The following is an 18,208-nucleotide window of genomic DNA, read 5'->3' as shown; positions in this document are numbered from 1 at the left end:
TGCTTCTCTGCAAGTTTCTGATGACCTTAAAATCTTTAGGAGTGTTGAGTATTGACTTAGGAGCTACAATGAGATTTTTAGTGACTCAACAAGTTTTCGGATGAAGTCAGGGAATGATGCTGATGAATGTAGTTTCCAATCCCTTCTAAAGAGGCCAGATGTAGTAGTGTGTGCTTATGTAATCCCAGCAAGCAGAGGATTGTGAATTCCAAGCCAGCCTGGAAGAGCTTCTGCAAGTATTTTTTTCTGACTGTCTTAGTAAATTAGACAGGAAAAAAAGGATCATTAACTTCACATTGCCTTTTTATTTTGTATATAAAGGCAAAAAACACATTTGGTAGCATATATTTTGTATTGTATATATCGAACTTGTAATATATCTCTATTAAGTACAACTCAATTAGGAGATGCATTTTAAACCACTTAAGGAAATCAAGTTCTCTTTTCTCTGTAGTTGACATAGTACTGCTAACTAGTTCCATGATGCATTTTCATTTAAATGGGCATTTCATTTAAATGCATTTTCATTTAAAATGCCTTTGCTATTTTCAGTTGCTGTTATGCAGATACAGTCAAGATAATGTAATACCAGAAGTCTATTCTAAAAGTATACAATACTTACTGCATTCCTTTTTATCTACTCTGAATTCTCTACCTTCTAATTGGCATATTTGAATCATTCCCATTTAATACCCTTATAGTTTAGACCTTGTTCTAAAAACTCAAACTCAAAAAAATGGTAAGTAAACATATATTATTATGTGGCATACATAAAGTGAAGTAGCCAGTCGACATTAAAGCATGTCTTTTGGGTGTCTAGTAACTAGCATTGGCCAATATGTAGATGAAATAAAGTTATATCTGTATAGTATTGTTTTTAAATGGGTCTTTCTTTTCAAAATGTCATTCATTCATTCATTCATTCATTTATTGTCAGTTGTGGAGCTTGAATTCAGAGCCTGGGCATTGTCCCTGAGCATTTTTGTTCAAGGTTAGCGCCGTACCACTTTGAGCTTCTGGTTTTCTGGTGATTAATTGGAGATAAGAGTCTAACAGAATTTCCTTCCTGGCTGCTGGCTTGGAACCATGATTCGCAGCTCTCAGCTGAGCCACTACCACCTGGCTCAAAATGTGTTTTAGAAGTAAATACAAATACTTACATCAGTAACTAGTATCGGTAATCTAATACTTATATCAGTAATCTAATAATCATAATCAACAGTTATGATATGATACCTCGGCATAACCACTGTGGTACAGAGGATTGAAGCCAGGGCCTCACACATACTAGGCAAATACTCTACCACTGAACCACATCTCCAACTCTGTATAGGGCTCTGTAAAATAAGAAACTAGAGTTCACCATTGTTAATTACATGAACTAATATATAATTTTGTTAGAGTAAATTTTGCTATATTTCAGAACACTGCTTTTCCTTCTTGGAAAACCATTCATGTTTCATAGGGTTTTTTTTTTCCCTCTTGGAAAACCATTCTTATATTTTTAATAGGTCATCGAGCTGTGTACATTGGTGTTCATGTACCCTTTAGTAAAGAGAGTCGTCGGCGCCACAGGCATCGGGGACATAGGCATCATCACCGGAAAAGAAAAGATAAAGAATCAGATAGAGAAGATGGGCGAGAATCTCCTTCTTATGGTGAGAGAAAATAATTGCTCTTTTGATAACAGGTTAAAATTTTTCTAATATTTATGAAATTGTAAATCTGTAGTAATTTGTGCACATTATGTACACTGGGGTATACCAATTAAAGTCATTTTTTTCTTCCTTTTTTTTTTTTTTTGAGGTTGAATCTTGCTGTAGAACCAGGCTACCTTTGAACCAAAATCCTCCCACTTCAGCCTCCCAAATGCTGGCATTGTAGGCATACACTAAAAATTTTTTTCTAAGAAGAAAAACATTTGGTAACTAGATTAAGATCTTCTTGGTATATGTGGGGGAAAAAAATCCTTCATTACATTCAGGCTTTAGCATTGTTAAAAGTTGGTTTTTGTTATTGAACTTTAAGGTTTTTAGGATTTTTATCTCTGAAAGTTTCAGTTATATATATATATATATATATATATATATTTTTTTTTTTTTTTTTTTTTTTGGGGTCCGTTCGTGGGGCCTGAACTCTGTCCCTCAGCTCTTCAGCTCAAGGCTAGTGCTCTACCACTTGAGCCACAGCGCCACTTCCGGCTTTTTTCTTTTTGCTTATGTGGTGCTGAGGAATGGAACCCAGGGCCTCATGCATGCAAGGCAAGTGCTCTACCACTGAGCCACCTTCCCAGCCCCTCAGTTATATTTCTTATTACTTACGTGTTAAAGAAGCATGTGAATAATACTAATATTCCTGGAAGGCTTGAATGCTTTTGTTCTTTGGGGGAGAGGGGTGGTGAGTACTAATGTTTGAATTCAGGACTACACCCTTACGACCTTTTCTGCTCTGGTTATTTTTGAGGTGGATCTTAACCTTTTGAGGCATAACACTTTATCTAGCAAGTGTGAGACCCAATGTTTAATCCTCATTACCTCATTATCTAAACCTAGAAATAGACGAGTGACAGTAAAAATTAGAAAGAAAAAGCAGGCATTTCTATATAGAGAGAAGATAAAGAGAAAATGCTTTTTTTAAAATTTAAAATTAATTATTGTTGCAGTGCTGGAGTTAAAACCTAGGGCCTTAAACCTGCCAGTTAAGCAATCTTACCACTTGATCTGGACCCTAGCACTTTTTGCTTCAGTTAGTTTGGGTTTAGAGTCTAGTTTTTTCTCATGTTGGCCTGGATTGCAGCTATCCTCCTATGAATACTTCCCATGATGCTGGGGTATCATGTTAACCAGCTGTTGGTTAAGATGGGTCCTCATTAACTTTGCCCCAGCTTGTACTCAAACCATGATCCTCTTGCTCATTTACCTCCAAGGTAGCTGGAATTACAGATGTGAACCACCATACTTGACTTTTATTTTCTAATGGTACATAATATTTTTATAGATGAAACTGTTTAGGAAACTAGAAGAGTGTTTGTGGAAGTGAGTATATTTCTGACATAATATAATGATTTAAAAATAATGTTCAAAATATTTGACTTTTTAAATGGAATAAACCTAAAAAGGATCTGTGTTCCTGAAGTGGATTTAATTTGGCCTTAATTAGCTATGAACTTGTGACATAGAAAGTGCAATGAATGGTGTCTCTTACTACTTCCTCTTTTTTCTAAAGAAGAGATCATGCTTCAAGATGAGGTGGCAAACAGGAATTCAATTTTCCCTTCCATTTATTTTCCTTACTAATTTTTCTATTTTTCCTCTGGTTCTACATCACCACAAATTTCAGCTTTTCTGAGGTACAATTGATAAATAAGAAGTATATACTTAGGGTATGCTACATTGTAAAATGACTACTCATTATAAAGTTAATTAATACACTTGTCTTACCAGATGTTTTGTTTTGTATGTGGCAGAAACACTTAAGATGTAATTACTAAACACATTTTAAGTATATAATCCATTGTTATTAACTACAGTCTCAAGGTTGTACATGAGAGCCCCGGATATATTTATATTATAACTGAGGTTTGGAACTGCCCTCCATTAAAAAAAAAAATACTTGGAAAACTATTATCTGTGAGACAATAGTTACACATGTTGGATGGACTGCAGGCAGCTTGGAAGTAAAATAAATCTTATGACCTTACTGTCCAGAATCTGATTTAGGCTATAACCTAAAGAGGGGAACCCAAATAGTATAGCAGGATCTCAATAATCACAGGTTAAAGAAACAATCATGACAGCAGTTAGAAAGTATGTTGAACTCATTGAAAATAAAAACACAGTATAGGCAAGTAATGGAGGTAGTCTTGCAAAATGACACTGTTTCATTTGTAGTGTGCAAAAGGATGAGAAAAAGTTGTATTAGAAAAGTAAGGTTGAGAATCAGTGATTTAAGCTTCCAATTTAAGAAAACGGAGTAAAGTAGAGAAAATTTAACTCAAGGAAAATGAGTCAAAAATCAAACAAAATTGTGTCATACCAAAAACACAGTAACATGTCTGTCAGACCAAAATGTGGGCTTTTAGAAAGATCAGTAATTAATTAGCTTAGCAGTGTACAGTGGCTGTTTGAGAAGGCTGCACAAAGTAGAGGGATCATGAATTCCAGGCCAGTCTGGACTGTACACTGAGTGAGACAATCACTTAGTCCTACTGTCAGTATAATCTAAGTAGACTATCAGAAAGTTAAGAATAATTTAAGTATCATTTAGCCGTTCCCCCATCTTGCCTTTCTATTTTTGTGTAATTTGCTTAGATCTGCCCTTTCCTTCGGTCATTCCTTCTCATCGCTCATTTATTCTCTTCTCATATTCTGTTTGTTGGCCTCTATAAATGGTGAGATGTTATTTCAATATGATTTAAAATTTTAGGGCAACAAATTTTGTTTTCTGTCTTTATTGCTGGGCCTGATTTTTCTTCCAGATTACAATATGTTATTTTATTTATTTTTTTTTTTTTTGGGTCCGGTCCTGAGGCCTGAACTCTGGGCCTGGGCGCTGTCTCTCAGCTCTTCAGCTCAAGGCTAGCGCTCTACCACTTGAGCCACAGCTCCACTTCCGGCTTTTTTCTTTTTGCTTATGTGGTGCTGGGGAATCGAACACAGGGCCTCAGGCATGCAAGGCAAGCGCTTCTACCACTGAGCCACCTTCCCAGCCCCAAGATTACAATATTTTAAAAACTGAAGTTTTGGTAAAATGTATTTCCTTATAACAAATGTTTTATTTTCAGAACTGCCTTTATCTTGCAATCAGGTAAAGAAAATCTAAGAGTTTATTTAAATTTCATATTGTTCAGACACACCATCCCAGAGAGTTCAGTTTATTCTTGGTACTGAGGATGACGACGAGGAACACATTCCCCATGATCTATTCACGGAAATGGATGAATTGTGTTACAGAGATGGAGAAGAATATGAATGGAAAGAAACTGCCAGGTAATTAATTATGCTGACATTTGTACCTACTTGAAGTTGGCTTTCCTTGTTTATGCTGGTGATGAGAATATTAAATTGAAAGTATGAGATATACCTGTTTTTAAAACTGAAGAATTTCCTTGTCATTGCCTAGAAATTTTATCTTTTTCTATCAGTTCCCAGATTTGTCCTGTTAACTTAAATGCTTTTACTTAATATGAATAAGAGGAAGTACATTATTGTAGAAACTATAAAGCAGTATAATTCTGTTTTTATATGCTCACTCTACTAGCTTAAAATAAGTGTAGAGCATTGGCCTAGTTTGTGGAAGTAGGTTTACAACCTGTCTTAACAAATTTGTGACTTTGTATTTATTTTTAAATAAGTTATGCTTGGTTATGCTGGTGAGTTTTTATTTCTTTTTAAGTAACTTATGCTTGTTATGTTAAAGGGAGTAGTTGGAATATTATTTATAAAATGTTTTCTGTGTTTATTTAGATGGCTGAAGTTTGAAGAGGATGTAGAAGATGGTGGTGACCGGTGGAGTAAACCTTATGTGGCAACTCTTTCTTTGCACAGTCTTTTTGAACTACGGAGTTGCATCCTAAATGGCACAGTCATGCTGGACATGAGAGCGAGCACTCTAGATGAAATAGCAGGTATAATAAATTTTTACATGCAAGCTTTACCAAGATTTTAGAGATAGTTAAAGAAATAAAGTGCTCTTTTGACATTGTGTGACATCTGTGTTCATTGCAGGTGCAGAGTGAGGACAGACATAGGATTTTTGCCTGTGATGGAGCTTTGAGACTAGAATGTAGACGCTTACCAATATTTAGAAATAATATAAAAAAGAGACTGGTACCATAAGCAACTATGGTTCTTTGGAATAAGAGATGGTTCACTGGAACTTTAGGGAACAGAGTTTTTTGTTTCTTTGATTTTTGGACCGTGGTGCCTAGTGAAGGTCCATAGACAATTAATTGTACAGCTTATTCATAAAATCTGAGCACAAGGTAAATAAAAGGCAGCATGCAGTACAAGAGAAAAAAAGGTGTTCTAAGGAGAGGCACAGTGAGAAGGAAAGTCTAGAAAATGACAGGTGACTCTCAGGACATTCAGTTCCATGGGAGTATACAGACTTCTTGAGTAGCAGTGTGAGGTGTGCTGGAAAATAAGAAAAGAGAGATTGTGAGTAATATTGAATAATTTTATTTGGTAGATGGCAGGATTATTTGTTTTTAATTTAGTGAGTAATCATCTTGAGGTATACTTCATGAGGACTATTTTGCCATTGAATGTTAGGGTGGCTTTGGATTTAAAATAGTCTTGGGAATAGTATAAACAAGAAATGAAGATGACCTGATCTGTGGTCAGTTATAGCAATAGAAATGAAGGAGAGAGACTTGAGGAGGGTTATTTGGATTAGACCACTAAAATTGCTTAATCCAAAAGCATGAGTTTAACATGTTGGCTTTCTTTTTTTCTCCCAATCTCCCTCTTTCTTCATCCCAGGCTAGAAACCTTTGAATTTTATGTGATTGTTAGAATTGACTATATTGCAAATCTTTAAATTTTTAGTTTCTTTCTTCACAAAAGTGACTGAAAATTTGAATTAGGAGTATTGAAGGCAGACATGAACCTTACTTGGGCTCTAGTTTTCATGCAAAACAATATAGTGCTTTTCGTAAATGATGTGTGGTTTGGTATTCTTTCTCTATTAAACTGTCGTTTTTGCCTTACTATTTTAGTTTGCCTATTAGGTTGGTTCTTTTCGTTTTCTTTCAGAGTAATCTATCATAGTTGTGAAAATTATCCTTCAAACAAATTCTAAAAGGGCTGAGGATATTATATTGTTCAATTGGTAGACTGCAAGGTCCGGGGTTTCACCAGGATCAGGGTCTTTTATGCTTGGGTGGTATGAGCCACCAGTACCTGTCTGTACATGTATGGTATGTACACAATGATAAGAGCATTTATTTTCATTTCCTCCATTTCTGTTACAATCTAATGCATTGCTTCTTTTTTTGGTCGGTTGTGGGGCTTGAACTCTGGGCCTGTGTGCTTCCCCTCAGCTCTTCAGCTCAAGGCCAGTGTTCTACCAAATTGAGCCACAGCGCCACTTCTGGTATTCTAGTGGTTAATTGGAGATGAGTCTCACGGACTTTCCTGCCTGGGCTGGCTTTGAACCACTATCCTCAGATCTTAGCCTCCTGAGTAGGTAGGATTACAGGTGTGAGCCACTGATGCCCGGCTATGCATTGCTTTTTTTTTTTTGGTCAGTCGTGGGGCTTGAACTCTGTGCCTGGGCGCTGTCCCTCAGCTCTTCAGCTCAAGGTGAGCACTCTACCACTGGAGCCACTGCGCCACTTCTGACTTTTTCTGCTTATGTGGTGCTGAGGAATTGAACCTAGGACCTCATGCATTCAAGGCAAGCAGTCTACCACTGAGCCACCTTCCCAGCCCCTATGCATTGCTTTTTGTAGAACTTTATAATGTTTTATCTATTTGCTCTTTTTTTTTTCCAACTCTAGAAGAGAATAAACTTTTGTACTTTAACTGCCTCATTCCTAGCACATAATAAGCGATCATTAACGAGCTAATGACTGAATACATGGTTTCTGGTATTCATCTACTACAACTGTACAACCTAGGAAGCCCATAATTTTGAATTTTTAGCTAGTAAAATTTATTGCTCCCATATTTTTAACTGTAAGAAGCCATTAATATATAATCACAGCTTCATTAATATGATATTTATTAGTCTTATTTTTCTTGGATAGATAGTATTTATGCATGCCATTCAATATTTGGAGAATATATTACTTCTAGAGCTAATGATCTATTTTTGTCAAGGTTTTCATCAGAATTGTTCAGTTACTTCTATGCTTATTAACAATAAATTATTTTTTCTTTTGATTAGATATGGTATTGGACAACATGATAGCCTCTGGCCAGTTAGATGAGACCATAAGAGAGAATGTTAGAGAAGCTCTCCTGAAGAGACATCACCACCAAAACGAGAAAAGATTCACCAGTCGAATTCCTCTTGTTCGATCTTTTGCAGATATAGGCAAGAAACATTCTGACCCTCACTTGCTTGAAAGGAATGGTGAGATAAGTTGTGGCGTCTAGTTTCTGCTAACATTCTTCTAACAACATTGCAGTGTGTTGCCACCAATATTTGAGGAAAGAAAGATATTCTGGGTCATTCTGACCTTCTGTTTTAAGAATGTTATTTCTGAAATATTTGTATCTTTGTTAGTTTATTTTTCTGTTTTTGAGACATGATCTTACTCTGTAGCTCAGACTGTTCTAGAACTCATACTGCTAAGTTCTGGGATTACAGATAGGCATAAGGTAATTTTCCATTAAACATTATGTATAGAAATCACTGAAGAAAAGCATCTGCTGTTACTAAAAATGGCACAAAGTAGTTTCTAAGTAACAGTTAAACATAGTCACTGTCTTGTACTTCTGAATTTTTGTGTCTATTCAGGGTTATTTGTTTTTGGATTTACTTGGGGTTTGGGATCAATTACATAAAAATACACATTAAAAATAATAAATCTTAGGTTTGAATCTAGTGTATTTCTCAGGCATAGAAAGGATATTTTGGGGTTCATTTTGTGATTTTATTGCCTTTTCTTCTTCTTCTTCTTCTTTTTTTTTTTTGTATGTGTCAGTCCTGAGGCTTGAAATCAGAGCCTGGGCACTGTCCCTGAGTTTTTTTTGCTTCAAGCTACTACTCTACCACTTGAGCCGTAGCTCTACCTCTGGCTTTCTGGTGGAGATGAATCTTAAGGGCCTTTTCTGCTTGGGCTGGCTTTGATCCTTGGACCTCAGCCTCCTGAATAGATAGAATTACAGGTGTAAGCCACATAAATCTGTCAGTTTTATTTCTTTTTACATAAATTTATGAAAGGTTTTTATGAAATGGTCTATCTTACACCAAAGTAATGTCTTTTTCAGCTGATTGAAAATGACTCAGACTCCAAAGTCACTGACTCTAGCTCTTCGCTGTTCTCATGAGTATGAGTTGGTGGCAGGGTATATGGGACTTGAGAAGATTGTTTTTATAGCCATATACCTCTATTAATTTCTCAGGGCTTGTACACTTGGGTCTAACACAGAGGAATATATCACTGGATTCTCTGGCTCCCAAGGAGTGCTATGTTGATAGGGAACCTGGAAAATGCAGGTGCAGAGCATTAGAGTAGCTTAGGAGGTCACTGTTGCCTCCGGTCACCACTGTTACCAATCATATTTCAGTGATAAGTATAGTATGGGGCAAGGCTTCTTTCTGTTCTTCTCTGATCCCAAAACAGTTGAATGTCTTTTAAGTATTGTATAATCAAATAGCCATAGATGGATAGGATTTAATGTAATCAAAGTTGACAGTAATCATTTGCAGCTCAGTGTAACATACTTACTTTGACCACTTGATCTTGAAAGTCTTTTTATAAAATAGCTTTAAAATTGTAAATTGGTATATTTAAGGAATCTGAAGAATAAAAGTCTCTGTGCATCTAAATTTAATTTAAAAGCCAGTTTCAATGACACAATTTAACTTTCTTTTTCATCTTTGATTTACTTTATATTTTCCCCTTGGTAAAAGGAATTACCCAGAGGAACCATGTTAAACCATTATTAAAATTCTTCAATTTCTCTTTAATCATGATTCTTTTCTTTTCTTTTTTTTTTCCCCAGTATTGGGGATTTTGACCGAGGACCCTGCTCTTGCTAGGCAAGCACTCTGCCACTTGAGCAATATAGTTGATATCATTTTGTTTTGTTGTATTATAGTTGCAATTTAATAAGTTTTCTGCATGTAATTAGTTTTTTAAGTAAATGATGATTATGGTTTAAAGGTTCATATTTTTAATATTTCTAGGATCTTTTGAACATGTTGCTTTGAATATTTCTTGTGTTTCTCATGTTTTACCTGAAAAGACAATATTATTCCTTAATAATGAAACTTAATAATGAAATTGAGTGGTGTGTGTCAAAGTATGCATGACTTTTAAAACCTGCTAAATTTAGTTGTTTTGCTCTTATGTGTGAAATGCTTTTTTACCTAGCTTATTCAGAGGTTTGTATTTACTTAAAAGGATTTGATGGTTTAGAAAACATCAAAAAAGTATATGAGAAGTATACTTTTAAGATTTATTATTAATAATAATAATAATATTGCTGGTGTTGAGGTTTAAGCTCAGAGACTGACACTTGCTCATTTTGTTTTGATGGTGTTCTACCACTTGTAGAACACCATCTCTGTTTTTGTTGTTTTGCTGTTGGACGATTCTTTCTGGGCTGGCTTTGAACCCCATCCATTAGACCTCAGCCTTCTGGGTACCTTGTATTATAGATGTGAGATAGGCATAATATTATTACTATTATTATTATTCCAGTACTAGGGCTTGAATTCTAGACTAGGAACTGTCCCTGAGCTTTTTTGCTCAAGGGTAGTTAGTCCTACCAATTGAGCCACAGCTCTACTTCTAGCTTTCTGGTGGTTAATTGGAGCTAAGAATCTTGAAAATTTTCCTGTGTGGCCTGGCTTCAAACAGCAATCCTCAGATCTCAGCCTCCTGAGTAGCTAGGATTTCAGGTGTGGGCTACTAATGCCCAGTTTATTCTTATTATTCTGTTCATTATTGAGACAACGTCTGGCTATATAACCGATTGGCCTGAAGCTTTTTTTTTTTTTTGGTCAGTCGTGAGGCTTTAACTCTGGGCCTGGGCACTGTCCCTCAGCTCTTCAGCTCAAGGCGAGCGCTCTACCACTTGAGCTACAGCGCCACTTCCGGTTTTCTGGTGATTTATTGGAGATAGGAGTCTCATAGTCCCTGCCCAGGCTGGCTGTGAACCGTGATCCTCAGATCTCAGCCTCCTGAGTAGCTAGGATTACAGGCGTGAGCCACTAGCGCCCGGCTGGCCTGAAGCTTTTTATATACATTAGGCTCTTTCAAACTTTCAGTCCTTGAGAGCCTCCCAAATGTTGGAATTACAGGCATGTACGACCATTTTTGGCTAGGTCATTTACTAATGAGTACCATCAGAGGTCTGTATATTTTTCAAAATTGACATTGTAATCCTCTTTATAAAAATTCCTGTAATTTAACTTTGAGAACCCACTCAACCCTATTAATTATATACATACATACATATATATATATATAGTCCGTTGTTGGGCTTGAAGCTCAGGGCCTGAGTGCTGTCCCTGAGCTCTTTTTGCTTAAGACTAGAGTTCTACCACTTGGAGCCACAGTGCCATTTCCAATATTATTAAATTTTAATACCAGCTTTAAGCTAGAAATTCTTAGATAATGATAATATGGATTTTTCTTATGAGAGGTAATTACTTGTAGCAGTTTGGTACAATGTAAGAAAATTATATTCAGTATAAACTCAGTACTGGTAAATTTGCTTAGGGTTCTTTCTACTTCTTAACATTATTTTATGTTGTTTGAATTTATTTAGCAGTAACTTTATATTGATTTTGGTCTTTGTAAAAATGCTACAGAATTGGTCGTTCTAATTTCTAGCAGAATACAGATAGTCGCCTGCCATCTGATTTTAATTTTATTATTTTGTCAATACTGTGGTTTGAACTCAGGGCCTTTAGCTTGTTAGGCACAAGCACTTGATCATTTGAGCCATATCTCCAACTCTTTTGCCTTCGTTTTTCAGTTAGAGCATCTCACATTTTTGCCTGGGCTGGTCTCAATTTGTTAACCTCCTACCTCTATTTTCTACCTAATTTTGATTACAATCATGTTTCATCATACCTGGCTTGGTGTTTTTTTATTATTCATTTTTTTATTCATTCAGGGAAGAATTACAGTTTATATAACTTTGCAGTAACCTTCTAACATTTAAAAATTCTGTTAACATCTTCACCGCATGAATTTGAAATTGTGGGCCTTAAAACTTGTGATTTATAGTTGAGTGATTTGTGTGTGTGTGTGTGTGTGTGTGTGTGTGTGTATGTATGTCTCTTTCACTTTTGCAGTGAACTTCATCATTTTTCATTTATTTGTTTTATCTCAGGGGAAGGCCTTTCAGCCTCCCGCCACTCTTTACGAACGGGTCTCTCTGCCTCAAACCTTTCATTGAGAGGAGAATCGCCTCTATCTCTTCTTCTCAGTCATCTTCTTCCTTCTTCAAGAGCTGGAACCCCTGCAGGCTCGAGGTGTACAACCCCAGTACCCACCCCTCAGCACAGCCCTCCTTCCAGCCCTAGCATCAGTCGCCTGAACTCCAGAAGTTCCCCGCAGAGTCAGCTTCAGCCCCCAGAACTACTAGTGTCACCTGCCAGTGATGATATTCCCACGGTAGTCATTCATCCGCCTGAGGAAGACGTAGAAGCCCTGAAAGGCCAGGAGCAGAAGAAAGAGGAAAATGTTGACCTAATACCAGGCAACTGTCCAACCCTCCACGTGTGGTGCTTTCTGCCTTTGGCCACTTGCTCTTGGAATGCCTTTCAGCACATAACCCGAGCAGCATATGTAGATAATGCTTATAATTTATTTTGACTTTTGCATGTTTTTTTCCCCCTATATATGTATTGAACAAGTCATTTTAAATTTAAGACTACAAAGAAGACATATATAATCCCTTTCAAAAAATTTCACTGGAACTTTAGAAGGTTTGAATAGTTCACAAAACAAATTTTTATACTGCTTTAATTGCTATGATTTTTTTCTTTTTTAAAATAGTGGCTTTTCTTGGGAACTTCACTCATAATATGAATACATGTATGTATATAAAGATAGGTGATGTGCATTTTGTCTGTTTGCTTCTTTTTTTCTCTAAGAATGCAGTACATTTTAAGCCTTCCTGATAGAGGAAAACATTCTTTTTCTGTTTTTTTGTTTTTTGTTTTGATCATCTACCTGGAATTATTAAGGCTAACAGTATACTTTGGGATAGGCATTAATTGCTCTTTATTTATTGCCCTACTAGTCTTTTCACCCACATTTTCTTTGAACTTTTCCACTACCAGAATTCCTACAGTAAATTTTCTATTGTAGACGCAAAAATCATTTCCTAGTGTGGAAAGGTTTCTTCATTTAAGGGCTATAAATTGTAGTAATTGTGGCTCTCTCCCTTATACATTGATGATACGAACATTTATATGTCTATCTTACTACCTAATTTGTATAAAGAAAGGATTATTCAGTGACTTGTACTTTTAGCCTGTATTACAGCCTATCAGTATAATGTGTACTAATGCTAACTAGTGGTTTTAGTCACGATTTAACATTTCTCTCAGTATATTATCTTATACATCAGTGGCAGCTTAGTTATTAAATGATGTGTTTATTGTATTTACAAATCTGTGTAAGTTAGATAAATCTATCTATGTTCATTCAAAAGCAAAGAAAAGTTAACTTTCTCTGGATCATATATTATGATTGTAGTGATAGCTTTACTTGTTTTCTAGTTCCAGGCACAATGTTACAGGTACTTTGCTGATTTTCTAATATTTCCAGCTTGGTAGTATAATAATTTTGCAAATGCATCAAATTTGTAAAGAAAAGAAAACTCTGCAAGTAACTGCTCAGAAATAATCAGCAGTATCAAGTTTTTTTTTTTTTTTTTTTTTCATTTCCTTGGATAAAATTAACTTATTTAGGGCCTGGGATTGTGGCTCAGTGATAGAGCGCTTGCCTAGCATACACGAAACCACCCTCAGCACCACATAAACAGAAAAAGCCAGAAGTGCCACTGTGGCTCAAGTGGTAGAGCACTAGCCTTGAGCTGAAGAGCTGAGGAACAGTGCCCAGACCCAGAGTTCAAGTCCCACGACCAACCAAAAAAAAAAAATAATTTACTTTATTGTTATTATAAAGGTGATGGAGGGATTACAATAACATGAGTCAGGTAATAAGTACATTTCCTTTTGTAGTCTTTTAAATTACTTTTGATGCTTAAAATACTTAGGAAGTCTAAGGAAATTACCTTGCAGCCTGATACAACCTTGAGGAGGGAGGCAAGTGACTTGCACATTTGGAGAGGCTGCTATCATGGACTTGGGTCTGTGAAGTTGTGCATTTACACACTAAAATAGAAAGTAGTATTTTCCTATTCTTTGAAGTATAATCATTCGTGAGAGAAGGCTGTTTCATAGCCTTGTGCTTGGTAGGATGTTAAACAGCATTCATTCATTCATTAATTCATTATCTCACCTAAGTGTGGCAGATTGGTCTTGAGCTTGTGATTATCCTGCCTCAGATTTTTTTTATTTTTTATTTAAAAAAAATTTTTTTTTTTTTTTGGGTCCAGTCGTGGGGCCTGAACTCTGGGCCTGGGCATTGTCCCTCAGCTCTTCAGCTCAAGGCTAGCGCTCTTCCACTTGAGCCACTTCTGGCTTTTTTCTTTTTGTTTATGTGGTGCTGAGGAATCGAACCCAGGTTCTCATGCATGCAAGGCAAGCGCTCTACCACGGAGCCACCTTCCCAGCCCCCCTGCCTCAGATTTTTGAGTGCTAGGATTACAGGTATCCACCATCACATCTTGCTTCAGAGTATATTTTTAAATCTTCTTGGTTTTATTTTTATATACAATAGCATGTCTTTTTAGTTCTAGGTTACTTAGGACTTGGTTACAGGATCAGGAATATTTGCTTTGCTGGCTACATAAACAACTTTAAGAGGGGAATTGAAAGGAGTAGACAGGATGATGTTGGAACACTCACAGTCATGGGCCATGCTAGTTTTGGAAAGTAACAGGGTATAATCAAATTACCTAAATAAGTCACTGTAGCACAGTCATTATTTTCATTTTGTTTCTTCTTCCCATTCTTAACATGTATTAGTTTCCCTCATAGCCTTATCCTCATTTCATTGTTTCTTTCATATCTGGTAGCTGGGTTATTCTAGACAACTATATCTAATACATCCCATCACATATCCACCAGTTGAACACATTTTAACAGAATTGTATACCATGCAGTTTGCAGTTGCCACCAGGGCCTCTCTGTTTAGTGTGACGATGGGTGGAAACCTATCCATGATACCCATTCATGCTTCTTCATGTAAGGAACACACGTTATTCCTGAATTTTAGGGACAAAAGTAGAAAAGGAGGGCTCTTAATAACTTATTCATGCTTACTCAATGTGCAAAAGTTACTATTAGATGTATCAAATATGACATTCTGGGGCTTGATGGCATTATAATGAGATTATAAGGTGTAACCACAGTAACTAACTTCATTGGAGTCCTGTGAATCACTAGATGGTAGTATGTGTCAGTGCCATTTTCCTTATGATACTGTGTTTTAAATATTAGTTTATATTCTTAGAGTAGAACATCTTGCTAGAACTGTGTGTTAGTACTTCTAAAATTTTGAGATTTAAACATTTTACAGAATTTGTAGTAGCTACTGTGGGTCATATGCTAACTCTGGAGTTTTAGGTTATTTTATTGTGAAATGTTACTATTCAACTGAATTGAATATACATGAACATATTCACATTTGTAATCCACACAGCAATTATTCATAGAAGCTGAGTGAACTACTTCATTGCATGGCTAAAAGTGGGACACTATAGCTGTACAGCTCTACTCAGGAGACTGAGAGCTAAAGATCAAGATTCAAAGCCAGTCTGGGCAGGAAAGTTTGAGCCTTTAGCTCCAGTTAACCACCAAAAAGCCAGAAATGGAGCTGTGGCTCAAGTGGTAGAGCTCTAGCCTTGAACAGAGAAGCTAAGGGACAGTGCTTGTCCCTGAGTTCAAGTCCCAGGACTGGAGTGAGTGTGTGCACGTGTGTGCGTGCACACGTGTGCACGCACACACCCACACACCCACACACCCCAAAAATAACTTTTACAATTACGTTACAGTTTTTTTAGTTTTTAGGGGTATAAGTAGTAATAGGCATTATGGACAAATACTACCAAAGGAAAATGAAAGTTCTTCAAGACACTTATGATTATATTATCATAAATTCATCCTACATTTAGTTGATATGTAATTACTGAATTCAGTGTAATTCATATGTGTGTTAAAGATATTCAAAGTATATTCTCTTAAGTATTCATTCTCAGGCCTTATTACCTGGAAATCATAATGAGGTCTTTCTTCATCTCTTGTGGTTCATATTAGCTCACTTTTTTCTTAAAAAGGCCACTTTTTTTTCTTTTAAATCCATCTGTTATTTTAGCTCTTAAAAATAGCTTCTTCATCATTGCTTAATCTACTTTTCTTGGTTTGCTGGTATGATACTAACACCTGGCACTGTTTTTAACCTTGCACATTTGCTTTCATAGTAAACTATCACTTGGAATTTGATCTCTCTCAGGTTACAAAATCATCACCTTACTAATTTAGAATTGTGTATTTTTTCCTAAAAACAGGTATTTTAGCATCTCCACAGTCTGCTCCTGGAAACTTGGACAATAGTAAAACTGGAGAGATGAAAGGTAATGGAAGTGGCGGAAGCAGAGAAAACAGTACTGTTGACTTCAGCAAGGTAAATTCTGTCATTTAATTATATATTTTAATAATCATTCTTACTGAGAATATAGCAATTTGTACTTTTTTTAACATTGTAATATTGACTGACTGGTGCTTCTACACCTGAGGGTGGAGAAACAGTCCAAAGTATCTGAATAGCTATATATTTATTTATAGTAATTCTGAAAAAAAAGAATATAAATAATATGGTACATTTTGACCTACGTTGTTCTGTAGCTACCTACACTAAGAAGCTTAATTCTTGGAAAGCTATGATAGCACCAGTGTTCATCTCTTCCTGAGCTATACTTCAATCTCAGAATTTCTGCTTCAGGGTATTAGTAATTTCTAGAATGCCATGTGGAAACATGTCAGTGCTGGTAAAGACATAGGTTAAAAAACTAAAATTACCGCAACTTGATTTTCAAGAAGTTTGTTCAGTATTTTGTTGAAATGAAAAGAAACGTTTCTAAGAAGTAATTAAAAAAACTAAGTTCAAATTACAAACAGTTTAAAGTATATTATGAGTACTTCTTATGAGCAATTAGTATATTGTGTGTAGCTATTGATGTTCTTAAATACAATTTGCTACAGGATATTCTTTTTTTTTTTTTCTAACATTTTTGAATCAGATGTAAGGATTAGCATTTAATGTTATATGTCAAGCAAAATTTAGCTTTTTAAGCCTTTTACATACTGTCCTGCAAAGTGTATGTCTTAATTTACAGAAAGGAAATTTGAATGCTTTGTATTATACTTTGCTAAGCATCAAACCCTACAGTTGTAGAAAGCTTTGCATTATGGATATTAGCTATTTAGAAATACTGTTATACTTTTAATTCTTCTAACTTGATCTTATTTTAATAGTGGTATATTCCTTCAGATCAGTAAAAGGTGTTCATGACTAAATAGCAGTTTATTCTTGATAAATGAATAAATCGTTGTAATTTACATTATAGATCTCCTGTAAACATGGCAGTTGCCGTTGATTTTTGTTCCTCTGTCACAGTTTTACTTTTTTTTACTTGGCCTATCCTTGTGTACACCTCCCTGTCTCCTGTTGGGCAGGAGTCTGCCTCCTGGCACTGTAGTTGTGGCACACTGGGTGTGGGACTCAAGAGGCCCGCTGTAAGTGCTGGTTTTATTTTTAATAGATAGCCCTGTAAGTGGTTGTTTAGTGACTTGTGTGAAACTGTATAAATGAAGATGTCATGTTTTTGTAACCTCTTCCCTTGTAATTATACACAGACAACTAAATTCTACTTACGACAGTGCATATCTGAACTAATAAGATTGATACATTTTGGTCATAAATAATAACAGTTTTTTCCCACTTAATGAAACTACTGGGGTGTTTTATAGTTTTTTTTTTAAAAAAAGGGGTTTATAAAAACAAAACTGATTCACATCTATGATTAAATAATAAAAAATCATGAAATGAATGTGTTCTAGTACTGTGTATAATTTCATGAACCATTGTTAGTCTGTGAATTATATGTTCTTAATTTTAATGAGTAATAGTACTATATATATTAAAAATGTTGCAAATGTGTGTTTAATAATTTAGATTTCTGAAGTAATAAGATCATGATAGGACTTTAGTATTCACAAATGAATTCTGTTTGCATTCTTTGTATTGTCTACCCAGTCATTATATTTGTGAGAATTTTGGTATTTAGACACCCTCTAGATAGCAAGTTTTGTTTGGCAAATAGTCATCTTAAAAAGCATTTCTTTCCTGTTTCCCTCTAAATAGTTTTATGTTGCCAGGCAGACT

The 18,208-nt window shown here is 35.7% G+C and overlaps 1 protein-coding gene across 2 annotated transcripts in view; it reads left to right on the top strand.

The window, feature by feature from the left end:
* Positions 1-18,208, top strand: part of Slc4a7 (solute carrier family 4 member 7) — a 91,547-nt gene that overhangs the window by 36,985 nt on the left and 36,354 nt on the right. The window contains exons 3-7 of one of the 2 annotated variants that reach the window (XM_042680291.1): positions 1,512-1,658; positions 4,850-4,988; positions 5,466-5,626; positions 7,891-8,040; positions 16,332-16,447. In XM_042680291.1, the coding sequence (XP_042536225.1) occupies positions 1,512-1,658; positions 4,850-4,988; positions 5,466-5,626; positions 7,891-8,040; positions 16,332-16,447 (713 nt within the window). Of the gene's footprint in view, positions 1-1,511; positions 1,659-4,849; positions 4,989-5,465; positions 5,627-7,890; positions 8,080-16,331; positions 16,448-18,208 lie in introns of both variants that reach the window. The other variant, XM_042680290.1, reaches the window with a different exon arrangement.

This window comes from Dipodomys spectabilis, unplaced genomic scaffold, assembly GCF_019054845.1.
Source record: "Dipodomys spectabilis isolate Male_0828 unplaced genomic scaffold, ASM1905484v1 ptg000054l, whole genome shotgun sequence".
Taxonomy (NCBI): Eukaryota; Metazoa; Chordata; class Mammalia; order Rodentia; family Heteromyidae; genus Dipodomys; species Dipodomys spectabilis.
The sequence above is the reverse complement of the archived record's forward strand: the minus strand, read 5'-3'. Positions and strand labels throughout refer to the sequence as shown.